At 37.1% G+C, this 20,560-nt stretch overlaps 1 protein-coding gene across 1 annotated transcript in view; it reads left to right on the top strand.

Moving 5' to 3' along the window:
• Positions 1-20,560, top strand: part of Pola1 (DNA polymerase alpha 1, catalytic subunit) — a 314,048-nt gene that overhangs the window by 116,254 nt on the left and 177,234 nt on the right. The window contains exons 27-30 of the mRNA XM_042670176.1: positions 7,814-7,846; positions 8,612-8,704; positions 10,283-10,488; positions 12,941-13,073. Coding sequence (XP_042526110.1) covers positions 7,814-7,846; positions 8,612-8,704; positions 10,283-10,488; positions 12,941-13,073 — 465 coding nt within the window. The remainder of the gene's footprint in view (positions 1-7,813; positions 7,847-8,611; positions 8,705-10,282; positions 10,489-12,940; positions 13,074-20,560) is intronic.

Below are 20,560 nucleotides of genomic sequence, written 5' to 3'. Positions count from 1 at the left end.
GTGTTTGAAGGTGGGATTAAAACTGATTCACCCTCATTTCTTTTGTGGAAAGAGCTACCATTTAAATGTGTACTTTGTGTGGGTTTAATTGCTGCTTTTTTGTAACCAACTTTGGGTTCTTGTGGAGATGAACTTTTTGATTGATAATAGCTTTGTGTTTTTTCAAGCGGGACCACAGAGGGTTTTCCTCAGTATATCTTAGGAGAGAAGTATTTATTGAATTACTATGATGTGCGAGAGGCATTGTGCTAAGTTGAAGTACTATGAAATGATCTCTGTCTATAATCTATTCAGTTTATTAATCTTACCTTTGTAACTAGATGGTATGTTGGTGGGCTCATAGGCCTACCAGATCTATTAATATTGAATTGGCCAGGCTACAGAAGGTTTTTCAGACTCTGTGAAGTTCCTTATATAGTACATAAATATTAAGTAGAAGTATTATCTTTTTTTTTTTTTAACTATGAGAGATACAGAGACAGGTAGGTCCAGGGCAGGGAGAGATATGAAGGATTGGCTGTTTGGTTGTAGGGGCTGACAGGTCCAGAATTTGTAAGGTGATGTGGGGTGGGCTGATGAGCAGGCTGGACACTAGGGAAGAGTTGATGTTGCAGTTCATGCTGAAAGGCAGTCTGCAGCAGAATTCCTTCTTCCTCCAAGGAAGTCTTTCCCCTCCCCCACAAGGTTCTTCCTCCAAGGAAGCCTTTCCCCTCCCCCACAAGGTTCTTCCTCATTAGATGAGTTGATAATGTGCTTTATTCAAAATCAGTTGATAGGACTGGGAAGGTGGCTCAGTGGTAGAGTGCTTGCCTTGTATGCATGAGGCCCTGGGTTCAATTCCTCAGCACCACATAACGAGAAAAAGCCGAAGTGGCGCTGTGGCCACAAGAGCACTAGTCTTGAGCTGAAGAGCTCAGGGACAACACCCAGGCCCAGAGTTCAGGCCCCATGACAGGCAGAAAAAAAAAAAATCTCTTAAAAAAATCAGTTGATATAAATGTTAAACTCATTTTAAAACTACTTTCACAGTGGGAGTATTATTCCTTGTGTTTGACCAAATATAAGGGTGCCATGGTCTAGCCAAGTTGACACATAAAATTAACCTAGCCTACCTTCCTGACATGTGGTTTTAATGCTGTGAAGAAACAGCTTGTGAAAAGCACAGAAGAACATGGCATGTTTACCATGCCAGCTACAGTATGAGTAAAGCATACTGAATGATGTATGTGGGAAGCATGAGAAGATAAGCTGAGCCTCAACAAGATCAGGAATCTCAGGGTCAAGCTAAGGGGGCTTCAATTTCATTTCAAGGAGTACTTCTTTGGGGGGTTGGTATGGGGTTTGAACTCAGAGCCTGGGTGTTGTCCCTGAGCTTTTTTGCTCAAGGCTAGTGCTCTACTACTTTGAGCCACAGCACCACTTCCAGTTTTCTGGTGGTTAATTCGAGATAAAGGGTCTCACTGACTTTCCTGCCCAGGCTGACTTCTAACTGTAATCCTCAGATTTCAGCCTCCTGAGTAGCTAGGATTACAGGTGTGAGCCACCAAGGAGTACATTTTTGGGGGGGGAAAAACGAACAAAAAACCCACTGATGCAGGGTGCTGGTGGCTCACACCTCTAATCCTAGCTACTCAAGAGGCTGAGATCTGAGGATTGCGATTGAAAGCCAGCCTGGGCAAGAAAGTTCGTGAGACTCTTTTCTCCAATTAATCTCCAGAAAACCGGAAGTGGCACTGTTGCTTAAAGTGTAGAGCACTAGCCTTGAGCTGAAGAGCTGAGGGAAAGCGCCCAGGCTCAGGGTTCAAGCCCCACGACTGACCAAAAGAAAGGTAGTAAGTGACCCAATACCAAAAAAGTGTTAATTATTGGTGACAGGAAGTAGAGTGCTTATTAAATCCACAGCTTTTATTTTCTTGAGCTTCTTATAGAGAAGACACATGTAAGAGTTAAGAATAAAAATGAATAGGAAAATAGGAAGAAGGCATAAATGTTTACCAGGTATGAGAACTGAGTAACACTATTCCTGGTTGCTAAAAGTTGGATTAGGGAATGCTTAGATATTGGTCAGATTATCAAATGTCATAATATTTATATTCCATCTACTTTTCCCTATCCTTCAAATCTTTCCACTTTCCTATCCCTCTTATGCTAATGTATATTTTAAGAATCCCAGTTTATTTCTAATTTTATGTTACCAGTAATGGAAGAATCCTAAAACCATTGGGATTTCAATAATTCTCTTTATGCATTATTTGTTTAGAATTTGACCTTATTCTACATTTTCTTGTAGGAATTCCATTGTGTTTAATATCTGAATCAGATACCAACGTGGGTTTCTTGTTTGTAAGTTATTACTAGGTACAGTAGATATACACATTGAGAGTAGGACCTTGCAACTTTACTTTTTTTTTTTACTCTGGTAAGCTGATGTTTTTTCTTTCTTATTTAGTATTAATAAAACGCTATATTAGTTTGTGACAGCATCTAAAAACTTTCCATAGTCTTTGAATGCATTGCTAGACAAAGTATTCTTTTTCAATAAAATGTTATGACCCTAGTGTTGTCCTGGATGTGTTAGCAGAACCTGTAAATTCACATCTCTTAGGTTGTTATTATTCTTACCCTTGATATAGCAAATACACACTTTCTGCTTGGTAAACATTATATTGTGGGTATATTTTTAAACAGATAATTTTCTTTATAAAACAGATTTCTATGCATTTTAATTTGTTTTTGGGTTTCCACCACCATTCCCTAGCCTTCAGAGGCTCCTATTAGGGTTAAAATATCTTTTCATATTATTTTAATTATTGTTCTCCCCACCCCCACCCCTTTTCCTGTTTCCCCCTCCTCTTTTTTTCTAACGGCACTGTTCTGCAAAGCTTGCAATGATTGATATGATGGCAGTGCTGTCATTCTTTTTAACCAAAAAAAAAAGTCATTTTTGTTCTAGTTATTTTAATAGAGTCCCATTAAAGATGTATTGCTGACTGAAATATCGGCATGAAGGGCTCTCACTGAGCTGAGCCCAGGAATTAAGAAGTCAGGAAATCGGCTGCTGCATTGCAAGAGAGCCTTGTGTGACACCGAATCTCCTGATTGGGGAGATCATTACTGCTATTATGACTCGACTTGCGTAGGAATTTTAAATTCCATCTGAATGTCAGTAATAACCCTCTTAGCAAATTATCCTGAATAAAATCATGAAGGCATTTTATATAATAGGTGTTGAATTACTGGATAGATTTGCTAATTAAATACTCTTTGTTCTGCTGCAGTTGACATTACAGGGTAAGATCTTGAACAATTATTCTCAACAGCTGTACTTTGTTAAGGGAAAAATTAACCACAAAGTTTATTTTTTTACACTTGAAGTTGGCAGATTTTTGAAATGTGCTTGAAAAAATTCCATCATCCAATTGGTAATGAGTAGATAAATATGCAGGTGTTGCTGTGAAATCAGATAACTGCAGACTGCCTTATTAATGAATTTAGTAAGCTTTTATAGCCCTGTTTTCTAGCCGTTGGCACAGAAAATGATTTTCTGTCAGAATGGGTAGCTTTAATATTAGGCTTGTCACTTTGAAGTGAACTTAAAAATGATCATCTTGTAATCATTATACCTTGTGTCCAGTAGATCTTTCTGGGTACTTGTGGCTATTTAAAAAATGCATGTCTTCAATGAGAATATATCTCTAATGCAAAAGTTTTTGATAGCATCTGGGTTGGGACATAATGAAAAGAAAAGGAAATATAAGGTCAAGCCTTCACTAGGCTCTTGTTACGGTTGGGCAAAAATTTAGAGTCTAATTTTCCGCATCTCTCAAATGTGACTTAGGATACTGCCTACCCTTTCAGTCAGCATTCTACAAATATATATTATTATACTAGGCTTTCTGCTAGATCCTCAGAATTTTGGTAATCCAGTTGAGTGTCCAGCAGCAGTGAGCAGTCTGATTTGAGGGCTGGGCCTGAGTCAGCTTTGGGCAATCCTGCTCATTAGCACTTGAATAAGCATTAGATTGAAGTGAGGGCTGTGGTGCCCACTATCTAGAACTGTTTGGTAGAAAAGCATGAAAGGACAGACCTCTGCCTCTTTATGGATTGTCTCATAAATCTACCCACAAAAATCAATAAAACCCTGCTGAAGAGAAACTGAGCTATATTTATAAAAATATTTAAAATAAAACCTTTGACCTTATAAGTCCACTAGTAGGATTTTTTTTACTGGCAGATTTGTATATTACTTGTGTATTAGAGTTAATGATTCAAGTATGACTAATGGTAAAGATTAGTGCCAGCCTATATGTTCATTAATAAAACACTAAATTATGATCATTTCTTATAATGGACTGTTAAATAGTCATCAGCAAATAATAAGACAGCTCTTTGTGTGTGGGCTTGCAATCATTACTAAAATAAAAGTGTTCAGTAAAAATTGCACTTGTAGCCAGGCACCGGTGGCTCATGTCTGTAATCCAGCTACTCAGGAGGCTGAGATCTAAGGATCGGAGTTACAAACCAGACCAGGCAGGAAAGTCTAACCACCAGAAAACCAGAAGTGAAGCTGTGGTTCAAAGTGGCAGAGTGCTAGCCTTGAGCAAAAAACCCCAAAAACAACAACAACAAAAAACTCAGGTACAATGCCCAGGCCCTGAGTTCAAGTCCCATGGCTGACAAAAAAATTGTTCTTGCAATCCAATCTTAAAGTTTGTTGTTTCTGTAAATAGCATCTACCTGAAGGTTACTCTGCCAACAAAGGGAAAATTGTTTTGGTAGCAGCCCTCAGATTGTGCGTGGGACTGGTAGTAATTTGCAGGTAGACTATAGTGGAGGTGGATTATGGGTCTGGAAGTTGAAGAATAGCAATTCACATTGAAGGTACACTCAGGATTGACATAGTAGGTTTGGTGTATATTGTGAGAAAAAGATGAGAGTTGAAGAAATTGGTTACTGAATTTATAGTGAAAGGATGATAAGTTACTCCTGAGATACATTTACCTTACGGAGCTGTCCACTGGGATGAGTGCTAAGCCTTATAAGGTAGAAGGGGAAGAGGGTGGTGAGAACTCTTGATAACTAGTTCTGTCCTCACTATGATGAACTTGACTTGCGTTGATCTCAAAGGAACTGTCAGGTATTCTCCCAGAATATATTTCCTTACCATTTAAATGTTAGCAAATGAAGATACATAGTGGAGGAGAGTGAATGTTTTGCTTAAGTTAAACTTTAGTTTCTAGTTCGTATGGAGCGTATCAGTCAACTGGCACACAGCTTTTTGAGGGCCTGTTATAGATGAAGTCAGTAGTGAGGCATTGACAAGCTGTTTGACCATCAGAATCTTGTTTTCTAGTTGAGGAAGGGAATAACCACTAATAACATAAACCATCATTCAGTCGCTGGAAGAACAGAATAAACACAAGACAGAAAAGGAAGATCACTTTGGGCTTATAGAGAGCCAAAATGCAGTCATAGAATACTTTGGAAGAACTTCTGGTAGGGGACACTATATAAGCTAAGGCATGGAAAGATGAGTACACACCACATTTGTTGAAGACGAGATTTATCTTGCCCACCTTCCTCCTCCTCCTCCTCCTCCTCCTCTTCCTTCCTCCCCCCCCCCCCCCCCCCCCCCCCCCCCGTCGGTTATGGGGCCTGAACTCTGGGCCTAGGGCCTAGGTACTGTCCCCCAGCTCTTCAGCTCAAGGCTAGTGCTCTACCACTTGAGCCACAGTGCCACTTCTGGGTTTCTGGTGGTTTATTGGAAGTAAGAGTCTCACGGACTTTCCTGCCCGGGCTTTGAACCCTGATCCTCAGATCTCAGACTCCTGAGTAGCTAGAATTACAGGTGTGAGCCACCGGTACCCCGGCTACTTCTCACTTCTTATTAGGAAAGAAAACCTTTCATAGAAGTTTTTATAGATGAATTCTCCTACAGTTGATTGATCAAATACCCAACTTGATCACTATTTCCAGAATGGAATTACCATGATTACTATAGACCAGTGGTTTATAGTTTAGCTTAGTTTAGCTTACAACATGAGAATCATCTTAAAATCAGTGGATAGTTAGCTCAGTCAGATTATGCCTCCCCCTTACCCCCAACCCCAGGTAGGGAAGAGGCTTCTTACTCTATTGAAAATCTGAATAAAATTGAGAGATAGTTAGAATGGGAAGTAGGCAATAAAAATGCAAAATAGTAAAAAGAGCACAGTGGTGCATACTTGTCATCCTAAGCTGATACTGGGAATCTGATACTGGAAGACTGACACTGCGAATGTGGTTCTAGGCAAGCCTGGGCAGAAAAGTCCGTGACACTTCATCTCTATGGAGAGAACCGTGGCTCCCAGCTATGACAGGAAGCATAAAATAGGTGGATTGCAGTCTGAGCACATGACTGAGTAGAAAGCAAGACATGATCTCAAAAATAACCAGTGCAAAAAGGGCTAGCGACATTGTACATGCAGCAGAGTGCTTGCCTAACAAGTGTGATGACCTGAGTTCAAACTCTAGTTGAGGATGGGAGGGAAGGAGGGAGGGAGGGGAAGAGAGAAACAAAAGAGAGACTACATAGATGTAAAAGATAATGCAAAGACAAGATTTACAGAGCTCTTTACTATAGAGGACAAGAAAGCAGAAATGATATCATTTGAGCTTAGTTGAGAAGATATGAGAAAAACAAATTGAGTGAAGCTTTATGTGGCACCCTGAAAAGGCAGCTTTCTGGTTTAAAATAATGCCCTGAAACACAGGTGATGGTAGTGAGGCAATAGCATGGAGTCTGAGGCCCTGCCTTGGGCCTAGAGTGCCTGGTATCCTGTTTTGCCATTACTAGGAGAAATGTTTTTTGGCATCCAACAAATCAATTATAGGTGTGTATCCCCATGCCCGGCTTGTTCTTTGAAATGCTGTCTCATTAACTTTTTGTCTGGGCTGACCTCAAACTGTGATCCTCGTATCCCTCCTTGCCAAACAGCTGGGATTGCAGACCTAAGCCACCATGCCTGGTTCCATATTAAAATTCTGTTCATTTTATCTTATGCTGGTTATGATTTACATTTCTCTAGTGTTAGCCTTATGTGTGTGGAGATATAAGCCCATCAGCATTGACTAAGTTGGTTTTCATTTTTCCCTTCCCCTCCCTCCCTCCCTTCCTTCAACTTAGGGCCTGGATGTTGTCCCTTTTTTGCTGAAGGCTGGCACTGTATCACTTGAGTCACAACTTCACTTCCAGCTTTTTGGTGGCTAATTGGAGATGAAAGTCTTACTGACTTGCCTGCCTGGGCTGGCTTCAAACTGAGCTCTTCAGATTTTAGCTTCCCGAGTAGCTGGGATTACAGGTGTGAGCTGCTGGTGCCCAGATCACTGGCTACTCCCCCTTTTACTGGGCACACTGTGTTAGCTCCAAGTAATATAGTAGGGTTCTATTCTCTGCCTTCAAGGAATTTAGAGAACTTTAAGTCTAGGCAATATTTTTTGTTCATTACCTTTTAAGATCCTGAATACTATGAGTAGGAACTGCCAGATTAGCAATGCTCTGTTAAGCTTTTTTTAGTCACGCTGTTCTATTCAAATATTAGTATGGGAATAAGATTTTTGCCTTTTCCAAATTTTGAAGGAATATTTTATTATGTGTATTTGTTATAGAGAAATATATAGTTATAACCTCTTTGAGTATCCATGTTCAGAATCAGCATGAGGTGAACTTTTTTAGATGATGTTATTTTGAGGCAGGTCACTGGGAGTTGCCTTTTTGTTCTCTGTCTCTGCAATTGTGTAATGTGTTGTTAATCTAAACTTTTGTTTCATTTAGATCTTGATGCATACAAAAGAGATGGTGCAGAAGGTAATGCTGAGCATTTTCATTATCTACCTCCCCTTAAATATCATACCTGGTGATGTGCTGTATTCAAGGAAAATCATAACCCAAACATACTAGCAATTGCTTCTTAGGATGCCTAGTTTACACTCATAATCCTTCTAATGGATTACAGCTTTTTTCTTGTAGCAACACTGATATGATCTAGCCCCTGCTTGAAGCCAATATATGAGAGTTTCAGGCAAATTAGTAACAGTGCTAATTAGAGTTTATTTTCATGGCTTTCTACTGTATGTGCTCCAGTGTTGTTTGTTATGATTGATTTTTTTGGCACTCTTAATATTCTACTAAATACTGTTTGAAACTGTTGAGAATTTAATATGGATTTGTGCCCTTAAAATTTTGAAATCCATTTATTTCTGCTCCTTAAGTTGCCATGACCACTAAGCATGTGGTATAGTGGATAAAAACAGAGCCAGTTTCCTACCCTCTTACTCTCTTTTCCATTAAATTCTGGTTTTGCCTCAGTTAAAACTTGACTCAGTGTTCTTCCATTCAACTGTATTTTTTGAAATTTGCAAGATTCTTTTAATGGTGTGGTACTTGCCTTTCTAGTTTCTGAGGGCTTAATCTTCAGTTGTATACTCTGTTCATACAGATAGTAATTACCATAAACTTTTGAAGAGTCAGGGGACCCTGTAATTTCTGTAGGATGAGAAATTTGTATCTTCATTGTTTATAATGGTCAATTTGTTTTTGTTGTTAATTTTTATAATTTCGGTTTTTCACTAGATGAATCTTGAAGTTATTTATGGAGATACAGATTCAATTATGATAAACACCAATAGCACTAATCTAGAAGAAGTATTTAAATTGGGAAACAAGGTAAGGTCATTTGAAATTGGTTTACCTTTTTAAAAATTCTGTTTTTAACGTGGAATACAATAAATTTATGTGTATGTGTATGCTGCCTCTGAAAATAATAAACTTCTTACCATTGAATTCTTTGTGGGTTTTGTTTTGTTTTGTTTTTTGTTGGTCATGGGACTTGAACTCTGGGCCTGGGCACTGTCCCTCGGTTCTTTAGCTCAATGTGAGCGCTCTACCATTTGAGCCACAGCACCACTTCCGTTTTCGTATTTTTTTTACCCTTCTCCTTGTGATGAGGTTTAAATTCAAAGGTGATGGTTTTCTTAACTGATAGATAATAATTTTCATTTGAAAGCAATATTATACGTTTACAATCTAAGTTTAAGATGTGGTCATATAAGTATTTACTATATTGACATTCACAATGAAATATGTCTAGTAGTTTATACATATATTGTGTACATAAAGAAAAATTCCTATTGACATACACACATAGACATATACACTTGTACCTACCTATAATTATATAGGAGAACTTAAAACGTATCTGAAGGGCAAGGAGGCTTTGGGGAGTATTTGTAGTCATTACGTAGCAGTTCTCAATTGGCAGGTGTTTCTTGAACAATTGCTTAATGTTAAGATACTGTCCTTACAAACAAAAAATGACAATATTATCTTACAATCTACCAGGTTCCCATCTTGCCATCCTGGAAAGTGGAATTTGAACTGTATTCTTCAACTTGAGAGTAGGCCTGGAATATGTTCTTTCCTGGGTTATCCAAAGCTTTACCTTTTCCCTAGAAGTGATGGTTTCTGCCTTGAACCTGTCAAGAGACTACTCATTGATTTGCTCATTATGTAACCTATATGAAAGTACTAAGGGACATCTTAGGCATTATTTTAGCATAAATAAAGTATTACTTATTTCTGCCCAAATATCTACTTGTTGGACAGTATAATTGCCATCTAATTTAATAATTTAAAGCAATTATTAACTCTTTTTGTTGTTTGGAAACGAATCTCACTCTGTAGTTTAGGCTGGCCTTAAACTCTTGATTCTCCTATATCAGCCTTCCAAATGCTGGGATTAACAGCATGGACCACCATGCATTTATCTGTATTGTCTTTAGATTTAAAAAAAAATGTGCTCATCATGTTCCATAATTATTACATAATTTCCTGGGGTTGATTCAGTCAGTCTTATCCTTTGAGTGGAGTGCTGTTATTATCTCTTTATATTTTTATGTCATTTATTTATTCATTTATTATTTGAGACACAGTCTTAGTATGTAGCCCCGGCTGGCTTGGAGCTTGCTGTGTAGCCCATAGTAGCCTTGAACTTGTTATCCTCCTGTCTCATCCTTCTAAAAGCTATGATCTTTGATTTTTTAAAACTCTGTATTTGTTCCTGTGTTTTTCAATGTCTTTACATTGTACCCTCCATAACATGTTACATGGAAGTTGAATAAATATGTTCTAATTTTATATGACTTTGTTTTGTTGAGGCTAACACTTGGAAATTTCCATGTTCACCTTCCCCTGTTAGTTGGTTGAAATACTAACTTTGATACTTAAACTTTAATCTTTTTACAGGTAAAAAGTGAAGTAAATAAGTTGTACAAACTACTTGAATTAGACATTGATGGTATTTTCAAGTCTCTGCTATTGCTGAAGAAAAAGAAATATGCTGCTCTGGTTGTGGAACCAACATCAGATGGGAATTATATTACCAAACAGGAGCTGAAAGGATTAGATATAGTTAGAAGAGATTGGTGTGATCTTGCTAAAGACACTGGAAGGTAAGTCTAGCTCTCGGTTTAATTTTAGTAATTTGGACTTTAACAATTCAAATGATTAAAGGAAAGTCAAGTGAGAATGCCCGAGTCTACCAAACATAAAGGTATGACTTATTTTTTTGTTGTTACGATTGCAGAGCAACAATTTTCATTTGGTGTGGACCTTGATGTTTAGCCAAATTTGATCATAATACTTCCTGAAAGATATATCATGATTTTTAACTTATAGCAAAGGAAAGCCTTTACACTTGAATCATTACAGAATTGGCTTTATTGATGTTTGTTTGCTTTAATTTTTCCCCTCCCCTCCCCTCCCCTCCCCTCCCCTCCCCTCCCCTCCCCTCAATGCTGGTCTTAGGGCTTGAACTCAGGGACTGTGTGCTGAAGGCTACCATTTGAACTAGAGCTTTGCTCTGGCATTTTTGGTAGTTCATTGGAGATAAGGGTCTCACGGGTTTTCCTGCTTCAGCTGACTTCAAACCATGATCCTCAGATCTCATCTCCTTGCATAGTTAGGCTTACAGGCCCGAGCCATCAGCTCCCAGCTAATTTTTCTTTTTCTTGGCTCCAATTTTTCTATTTAGTACTGTTTCATGCTCCTTGATCTTCCTAGAGCCTATTTGGGAACATGATTGTTAAGATTTTGCCATTTTGTGCTTTTAAATATCTGGGATTTAAAATGGGCTGTGGAGGGAGACTTTGTTCCTAGCATATCAAACTAATTTAAGAGGTAGTTCTCAAATTCTCTTTGTGCCTTAGACATAATAAATGTCTTGACTCATCTCTACCTTTGTAGCTGAGACTAAAGATTATGGATAGTTAAAAAACTTTATTTTATTTTATTTTACTTTATTTTATTGCCAGTCATGAGGCTTGAATTCTTGGCCTTAGTGCTGCCCCTGTTCTTTTGTGCTCAAGGCTAGCTCTCTACCACTTGAACCACAGCTCCACTTTCAGCTTTTTTTATAGTTTAGTGGAGATAAGAGCCTCATAGACTTTACTGCCTAGGTTGGCTGCAAACCATGATCCTGAATCTCAGCCTCCTGAGTATATAGAATAACAAGTGTGAGCCACTGATGCCTGGGTAGTAAAAACTTTTTTTTAAGGTCACACTATATAAAGCACTCATTTTAAAAGTAAATATTTAATTACTTCATATACCATCTTTCATCTATATCTATTTTGTGAACTGGTTCAATTCGGAATATAGAAGTACTTTTTTCCTTTAAAGCTAGATTTAAATGGATTTTAATTTTGCTAAATATCGGCATTTTCAAACTTATTTTTCAATCTCCCTTTTGCTTCAAAGTTGGGAGATTTAGCAATTGTTGCGTCTGCAAAACTACTCTTGATTAGGCAAAGTTGATCATCTGAGTATAGGTCATTCTTTGCTTTTTATGAAAAGTAGTTTAAAATGCTTCATTGCCCCCAAATGTACCCAAAGATGAAACTACTGTCGATTAGTGTTCTCTTCAGCTTTGTGTTTTCTAAGAAAAGATGCATCATAATAGAAGTAAATTTCTCTGAGTTAGAAATGTATTAGTAATTAAAGCTATACAAATGTTTTTGTCAGGGTTCTTTTTCTGACAAATTATAATGCAGCTGTCAAATTCTAGCTCTGCATTTCCTCAGAAATGGAAAAATATTGGCTTATTTACTTTTTTTTTCTTTTTCCTTTGGGCTTGTTAAAATAATACGAAGTTTTTGAGAGATAGCATAAGGGTAGAGAACACTGAAAAATTTATAATGAAGCTGAGAAAAAGAAAAGTTTGAAATCTTGCATTTAAAAAGATTATTCACATAAAGAGCTTTGTATTTATACTCATTTAGCAAATGGGTATCTTATATGGAGATGATACCTTAATATCTCAATAATATCAGAGACAGCAAATTTTATGAGTACAGTGAAATATTTGTCTTCTAAAGGTAAAATATAATTACTTGTGTATTTTATCATTATATAAAATATGTTAAGACACTTTTTTCCCATGTTTTGCATAAAGCTCTAACTGCCACATACATGAATGGCTTATATGTCTAAGAACAAACCTGGCATTCCAAGGTCGGTAAATTTTTCATGAAGTTAGTATTGAAAAGCTCATAGCCAGTAGACACTGTGGAGAATGTACTATGCAACTTGTGGGCTGAGATGGGAGGCAAAACTGAGGGAAAGCACAGGAAGGGGTGACATTGTTCAAAAAGAAATGTACTCATTGCTTGTCTTATCTCTATAATACCTCAATAATAGCAACAATACAATTGTATTTTTCATAAAAGTAACTTTAGAAACTCAGAGCCACAGCCTTTGGGATATTTAGCCTCATATTAGCTCTTGGGATGAGCTATGGCTCTTGTCCACATAACTATTAATCTAAATGGCATCTGTCTGCCTTTTCTTTACTATATAAAGTATGATATGGAAAATCAGTTTTTTTCTTTTTCTTTATCTTTGCAGCTTTGTCATTGGCCAGATTCTTTCAGATCAAAGTCGGGATACTATAGTGGAAAACATTCAGAAGAGGTTAATAGAAATTGGAGAAAATGTACTAAATGGCAGTGTCCCAGTGAGCCAGTTTGAAATTAACAAGGTAAATGTAGCATTTATTTTTGAGCCAGCTGCTGTCATGTGTTTTTCTCTTCCTTCAGATAGATGAACAACCACCTCAGCCTTGTAATTCTGGCTGGTGGTAATAGCTTCTTAACAACTATTTTTACAGCTCGAGCATTAGCGTAGCTCTTCCAGCCGCAGAGTATGTCTGCCACAGAGGGTCTGTTTCTTACTTTATTGCTCTAAGGCCTGCTTTCCAGATGTCATCTGGATTGATATAGTGTTGGACAATATTGTCTTCTTCATAATCTTTCTAGGTAATAGTTGTTTGGGGCCTGTAAGCTGTGCGTGGATGAGTTGTGTGAATGTGAACAGATGGCAATCATTAAAAGCACTCTTAACACAAAGACTTTGGGGGACAAAATAATTTGAATTAAGATATTGATATTGATAACATTTCATGTTCAAAGCACTTTTGTTTTTGTTTTTTCTTTTTTCTTTTTTGGGGGGGGGTTAAGGGGGTTGGTAGTGGTACTCGAATTCAGAGCCTGGGCACTATCCCTGAGGTCTTTTTGCTCAAGGCTCCTGCTCTTCCATTTTGAACCACAGTGCCACTTCCGGTTTTCTGGTGGTTAATTGAAGAGTCTCATGGACTTTCCTGCCCAGGCTGGCTTTGAACTGTGATCCTCAGATCTTAGCTTCCTGAGTAGCTAGGATTACAGGCACAGTCATTGTACCTTTGTGTTCTTCCAAGAATATCATCTTTTAGTCTTACTATGTGTGAATGCCTAGAGTCCCTGTACTATATAATTTATCATGTCCCAGTGTATTTTAGATCTAGCTTCTGCATATGAGAAAAAACATGTGCTGTTTGTCTCTCTGAGCTTGGCTTACCTCACTTAACATGCTTTGTTTGCAAATCACTTTTACTTTTTAAATAAAAAGGAAAAATTGTATATATTACATTTTATGGATAGTCTTATGAAACGTAGGAAAGTTTTTTTTACCTAATTTAAAAAACAAAATCTTGTTCCAAAGTGGTGTGTAATAAGCAAGACATTAGGTTAATAGATTTTTTTTCTACTTAAAACATGTATCTTGAATATTCAGAAGCTAATTTGCAAATACCACTTTACCCATTTTATGATAGATTTCTTTGTCAAAGCTCCTAAAAAATTTTAATGAAAAAGAATCTAATGATGACATTAAATGGAAGTTTTAAAATGAAAACTCATTCATAATAACCCTATGCTAAAGTAATGCATGTTATTTTTACACATTTCCATACTCTTGAAAGCATATTTTCATATTACAGCAATTGCATTATATATTATTTAAAAACCTATTTTCACTTAACATAAACATTTTTCAGCATTTCTGTATTACCTTAAAAATTATGAACTTAATACACTTGGACTCTGGTTTGATCCACAGCACCCCCTCCAAAAAACAAAAGCAAAAACAAATCATAAAGTTAACCAGTGTATCAAATATTGCTAAAAGGTATTTATTTGCATTTTTGTTGATTGTTAATTTATTTTTCTATTAGAAATAACTATTGAAAAGCTTTGTTCACTTATTGTCTTGTTTTTGGATGAATTAGTTTTTTGGGCAGCACTTGGGTTTGAATTCAAGGCCTCACAATTGTTAGGCAAGTGCTTCAGCATTTGAGCCTTGCTCCACCAATATATTTGCTTCTAGTAGTTTGTTTTTCAGGTAGGGTCTTACACTTGTGTCTAGGGCCATCCTCAGACCTCAATTCCCCTAACTTCACCTCTAGAGTAGATAGAATTACAGGTATACACTATCATACTGAGCTTTATTTTTTTTCCAATTGATATGTTTATTATTGAATTTGAGTTTTTTGTATTTTATTGGCATTAAAAAAAGGTTTTATTGTACAAGGAGGGGATTAATTGTCAGATTAGGTATCTCAATGAACCTCATTCCCCTTCTTTTTTCTTTCAGAGTATTTATTTTAATTTTAATTTATTTCATTTTTAAAAAATTGTTATTATAAAGGTGATGTACAAAGATGTTACCATTTTATGTCAGGTAATGTCACTCCCCTTCTAATTCAACAGGTTGATTTTTTTAATATTTTATTTATTTATTTTTTTTGTTGGTCATAGGGCTTGAACTCTGGTCCTGGGCGCTGTCCCTCAGCTCTTCAGCTCAAGGCTATAGTGCTCTACCACTTGAGCCACAGCACCACTTTTGGTTTTCTGAGTGGTTTATTGGAGATAAGAGTCTCACTGACTTTCCTGCCCAGGCTGGCTTGAACCATGATCCTCAGATCTCAGCCTGCTGAGTAGCTAGGATTATAAGCTTGAGTCATTGGTGCCCGGCTTCAACAGGTTGAGTTTTGTGATGGTGTCTTTTTAACTTTTCATGGACTAGTCCGAATCATGGTCTTCTGATCTTTTTCTTCAGATAGTCGGGATATGATTTTATGAGATTATAGGTATATACTACCATACCTTTCCCACATGGATAACTTCCTTATTTTAGGGCCCTTGTAATAAAAATTTTAATCAAAATATGAATATACATCAGAATAAGAAAATATGTATATCTTGCAAAATTGCTTTGTATAAAGGTGTTATTGTTAATAACAATGTGTGGCATTTTCATTGTACTGTGCATGTAGTAGTAATGACTTTTAAGTAAAACTCAGTTACTATAAGGTGTATGAAACTTTATTTTATTCCTGGAGTTAATTTGCATTTTTTATTTTTAGAGAGAATGTTGCCTTTGCATGTGCTTAGGGTTTATGTTTATTCTTAGGCAAGTGTTTTGTTTCCAATACTTGACTGTCAAAGTTTTTACTAATGTCAAAAAGGAAGGCATTTATACATGACAAAAGGACGTACGCTTTGACATTATCTCACAGTATATTTATATTGGCATAAGTCACTTGTGTCATCTACAAAGTGGTTTCCCTTGAGTTTTTATTTCTTAGAAATCTTTGTAAGAGTTATGTCTCCAGTCTTTGTTCAATCAGGTTTTGCATCTGTTCTGCACTGATTCCTATCTCCCTTGCTTGAAACATGGCTGTCTGTCACAAGAGATTCTAGGGATGAGATTTGATGTTTTAGTTCAAGTTTGACTACGTCACTGACAAAGTAACACCTAGAACACATCCTCTAGGATAGTGAGCTCATATTATCATCTTCTCAATTTGCTAGTATACAAGAAGAAACCTAGAGTAATAGGCATACTCTGATGAGTAGTCTATATCATTTGACCTACGTTTTTATGGTTAAAATTGTTTTATATAAGTAGAAAAAATGATATCACTTACCTAAGAATGCATACAAATCTCCATATATCCATCACTTAGCTTCAGTAATTGTCATCTTAAAATGACATCATTATTAATAACAACATTGTCATCTTTAAATGACATCATTATTAATAACAATATTAGTGTTAACACCTCATGACTAGTGTGATAGGGGTTGTGCATAAGTTTTTCTGTGGCAGAACTGAAACTGTGACTTAGCATAGTTACTGGTAAATAATTATTCAGTGAACATAGAATTCACTTGCTTGTTACCATCCACATAAAAAGCTTCAGGAAGTGCTTCTTATGTATTCAATACTAGATTCTGAGACATGACGTTGAGTAGGGAAAGCATGATAAATATTTTCAAGATCCTAATGATCACTTAAAGATATTTACTGTCCCAGCATCTTAACATTTTTTATGAGGAAGAATTTTTTACAGTGCTGATGCAAGTACAGTGAATTCTGATGAGAGGACTATCAATGTCATAGTTGTTTCTATTTACACTAAAGTACTCATGTAAAAGTGATGTGTTATTCTGACATTCTTTACATTTATCTAAATACTTGCATTAATTAAAACTTACAAATAGCTTAAGTTTTACATTTTACTGCCTTCAAAAAAATAGAATGGGCTAGGCGCTGGTGGCTCACGCCTGTAGTCTTAGCTACTTAGGAGGCCGAGATCTGAGGATCACAGTTCATAATCAGCCTGGGCAGGAAAGTCCGTGACACTCTTATCTCCAGTAAACCACTAGAAAACCGGAAGTGATGCTGTGGCTCAAGTGGTAGAGTACGCCTTGAGCTGAACAGCTGAGGGACAGTACCCAGGCCTAGAGCTCAAGCCCCACAACCCAATTAAAAAAAAAAAAAAAAAAGGAATGGAAGAGATTTTAAGTGACTAGTTGTGGGTGATCTCATGGCAGGTCGGGTCTTTTGTTTGTTTCAGGTCATGTTGGTAGGGTTTGAAAATGGTATGTTAGGTTAGGGTGGAGGCCAGTATAAAGTGGGATTTACCTTTATTTTTTATCTTTAAGGATGTTAGCCATTGTTGCCAAAAGCAACTGAAAAACACTGTTTGTTATTTATTTCTGAACTACTGCAATCTTAGCTTAAATACATTTTGTAAAGTAACACACTATACTTCACAGATGGTTTTTTTTTTTTTTTATAGCTCTGGCTAACTTGAGCCTAAACTATACCAGCAAGCATTTTTAAAAATGAAGACTTCTAAATCTAGCTCATAGAATCCTTGAATAGCCTCAATTTAATAAATCGGGAAGTTTGTTAGATAAAATCCAGAATTTCTTAGTAATGTACTGAAAAATAGTTTATCAAAGAAGGTAGCAATTTATCTTAAATACATTTGGATCAATTAAGAGTTGTATAGATTATTGGTCCAAGTCAAGAAGATTTAACAATCCAGGTTGCGGTAGACTCAAATACTTGGAGTGTTTCCTAAGCCCTCCTATTCTGAGTGGACTATTTATCATATATAACTTGAGCATATGCAGCTAAATTTGAAGACCTACTTTATTTGGCCACAGCAGTTGTTAAAATTTCTTGCTCTGAGGATACCTTTACACTCTTGGGATTGTGTGTGTGTGTGTGTGTGTGTGTGTGTGTGTGTGTATGCGCTGGTTCTGGATCTTGTACTCAGGGCCTGGGTGCTGTCATTGAGCTTTTTGTGCTCAAGACTAGTATTCTACCACTTGAGCTACAAATCCGCTTCTGGCTTTTTGGTGTGGATAAGATTCTCACATACTTTCCTGCTTGGCCTGGCTTAGAACCACAATCTTAAAAAGTTATCAAAGATTCTAAGAGCTTTTATTGATGTATTTTATGCTAACATTTAGAAGATTAAAATTAAAAAGCATTTATTAATTTGTTTTTAAAAATAATAAATCTGTTTTATGAAATTAAAATACTTTTCCATAGAATATATATTCTAAAAATCAGCCATTATTCAATTGCATAAGTCTCTTTAATGTCAGGCTTACTAGAGAACATCTAGGTTTTCATGTGTCTATTCTAGAATGTGTGAATTTGGTTGGAATATAGGAAGAAAATTCATTTTTATACAAATAAGTATTAGCTTTTGCTGATAATTGTACGGTATTTTTGTAAAGGTTGTTTGCAGTCTGAAACCATATTGATGAATTGTTTATATTCTATTACATTAAGATCTGTTGGTTCTATTATACTTTGGATGAATATTTTGCCAATATATAACATTATAGATTAGTCTTCTTTTTTTATTTGTCATGGGGCTTGAAATCAGGGCCTGGCTGTTGTTCCTGAGCTCTTTCGCTCAAGGCTAGAACTCTACCACTTTGAGCCACAGCTCCACTTCAGGTTTTCTGGTAGTTAATTGGAAATAAGAGTCTCACGGATTTTCCTTTCCTGCCCAGGGCTGGCTTTGAACTACTGTCTTCAGAGAAGCTAGGATTACAAGCATGAGCCACCAGCGCTGGCTGGTGCGTGCGTGCGTGCGTGCGTGCGTGCGTGCGTGCGTGCGTGCGTGTGTGTGTGTGTGTGTGCGTGCATGTGTGCATGTGTGGCCTGTGTTTGTGTACGTGTGGCCTGTGTGTGTGTGTTGCTGCTGCTGCTGCTGCTGATCCTCGGGCTTGAACTGAGGTTCTGTGCATTGTCCCTCTGACTTGCTGTTCAAGGCTAGCACTCTACCACAGTTCTACTCCTGATTTTTTTTTTTTTTTTTTGGTTAATTGGGGCTGGCTTTAAACCATGATTCTCACATCTCAGCCTGCAGAGTAGCTAGGATTATAGGCATGAACCACCAGTGCTCAGCTTTCATTTAGTTTTTAAGTGTTATTAATACTAGTCAGACTAAACCATCTTTTTACATGATCAGTTAAGTTAGTTTGTTTGTTTTAAGGAGGGGAGAAACTTCCAGGTAGATATTCGTGTTAGAAAAACTAATTTGCCCACCATTTTCTTTTTCAAGTACAATTGTTATTTTGCTAGTTTAGCTTTATTTATATGCTTTTTCTTGGCACACCTTTTGCTCTTTAGATGTGTTTCGTGTATACTTTCTGTTTTTATCACATATAACAGTAGGCTTGTACTCAAGGATTGATAGCTTAAAGGATATTCTTTTTTTTCTTTTTGCCAGTCCTGGGGCTTGAACTCATTAAAGGCTATTCTTAAGTGAACAAGTTTGGGAACTGACTATAAGTACAGTTTTCTGCTGTTGTGTCTATTTCCTATTTCTAAGGCACCAACCATTTTTTTTTTTTTTTTTGGTCGGTCGTGGGGCTTGAACTCTGGGCCTGGGCGCTGTCCCTCAGCTCTTCAGCTCAAGGCGAGCGCTATACCACTTGAGCTACAGCGCCACTTCCAACGCCAACCATTTTTATCCAGCATAGCTTCTCCATTATCAGTATAAATAATAGGATTTTGAAAATAATTGTGAATTCAAGATTACCTGAAAGGGTATTATGAACTCCCAGTGATCTTCAGACCATATTTTAAAACTAATTAGCTCAGGGGCTGGGGGTTTAGCCCAGTGGAAGGGCACCTGCCCGGCGTGTGCAAGGCCCTGGGTTCGGTCCTCAGCCCTGGGGAAACAAAAAAAAAGAAAAAGAAAAAAAAAAAAACTAATTAGCTCAATAAGCAGCATTTTGGTCCCCATCCTTCTGCTTGCCTGTTGAGACCTATACTTACACAGCCAGGTGTTCACCCTGTCCCTTCTATCCAACAAACTTTTTTCCCTTATCCCCCTTTTCCCTGCCTGGAATATTCTTGTTTCTGTCACTTTTATCTTTGAATCTTGTTTTCCTTCAAGTACAAGTACCAGCTTACTTTTTTTTTAAGCTCTCAGAGATGATCTTTACCTATCTAAAGTCTTTTTATAACACTGTTTATTGTTCAAATCTCTTTTATGGCACATGTTGATTATTGCATAGGAGTTTTGAGGCGCATCCAAAGAGGAGGGACTCTTTAATAATGAATAGCTATTAACTACATCTCATTCATATGTATTCTTATTATTACTATTTTTTGCCAGGCTTGGGACTTAGGTCCTAAGTGCTGTCCCCGAGCTGCTTTTGCTCAAGGCTAGCTCTCTGACATTTTAGCTCTAGCTCCAATTCCAGCTTTCTGGGTGGTTTATTGGGACATAACAGTCTCATGAACTTTCCTGCTCTGGCTGTCTTGGAATCATGATCCTCCGATCTCAGCCTCTTGGGTCTGTGAGTCATGTGCCCAGCTTATGGTTAA

This window comes from Dipodomys spectabilis, unplaced genomic scaffold, assembly GCF_019054845.1.
Source record: "Dipodomys spectabilis isolate Male_0828 unplaced genomic scaffold, ASM1905484v1 ptg000526l, whole genome shotgun sequence".
NCBI lineage: Eukaryota > Metazoa > Chordata > Mammalia > Rodentia > Heteromyidae > Dipodomys > Dipodomys spectabilis.
Note: the sequence above shows the minus strand (reverse complement) of the source record. Positions and strands in the feature narration are given on the sequence as shown.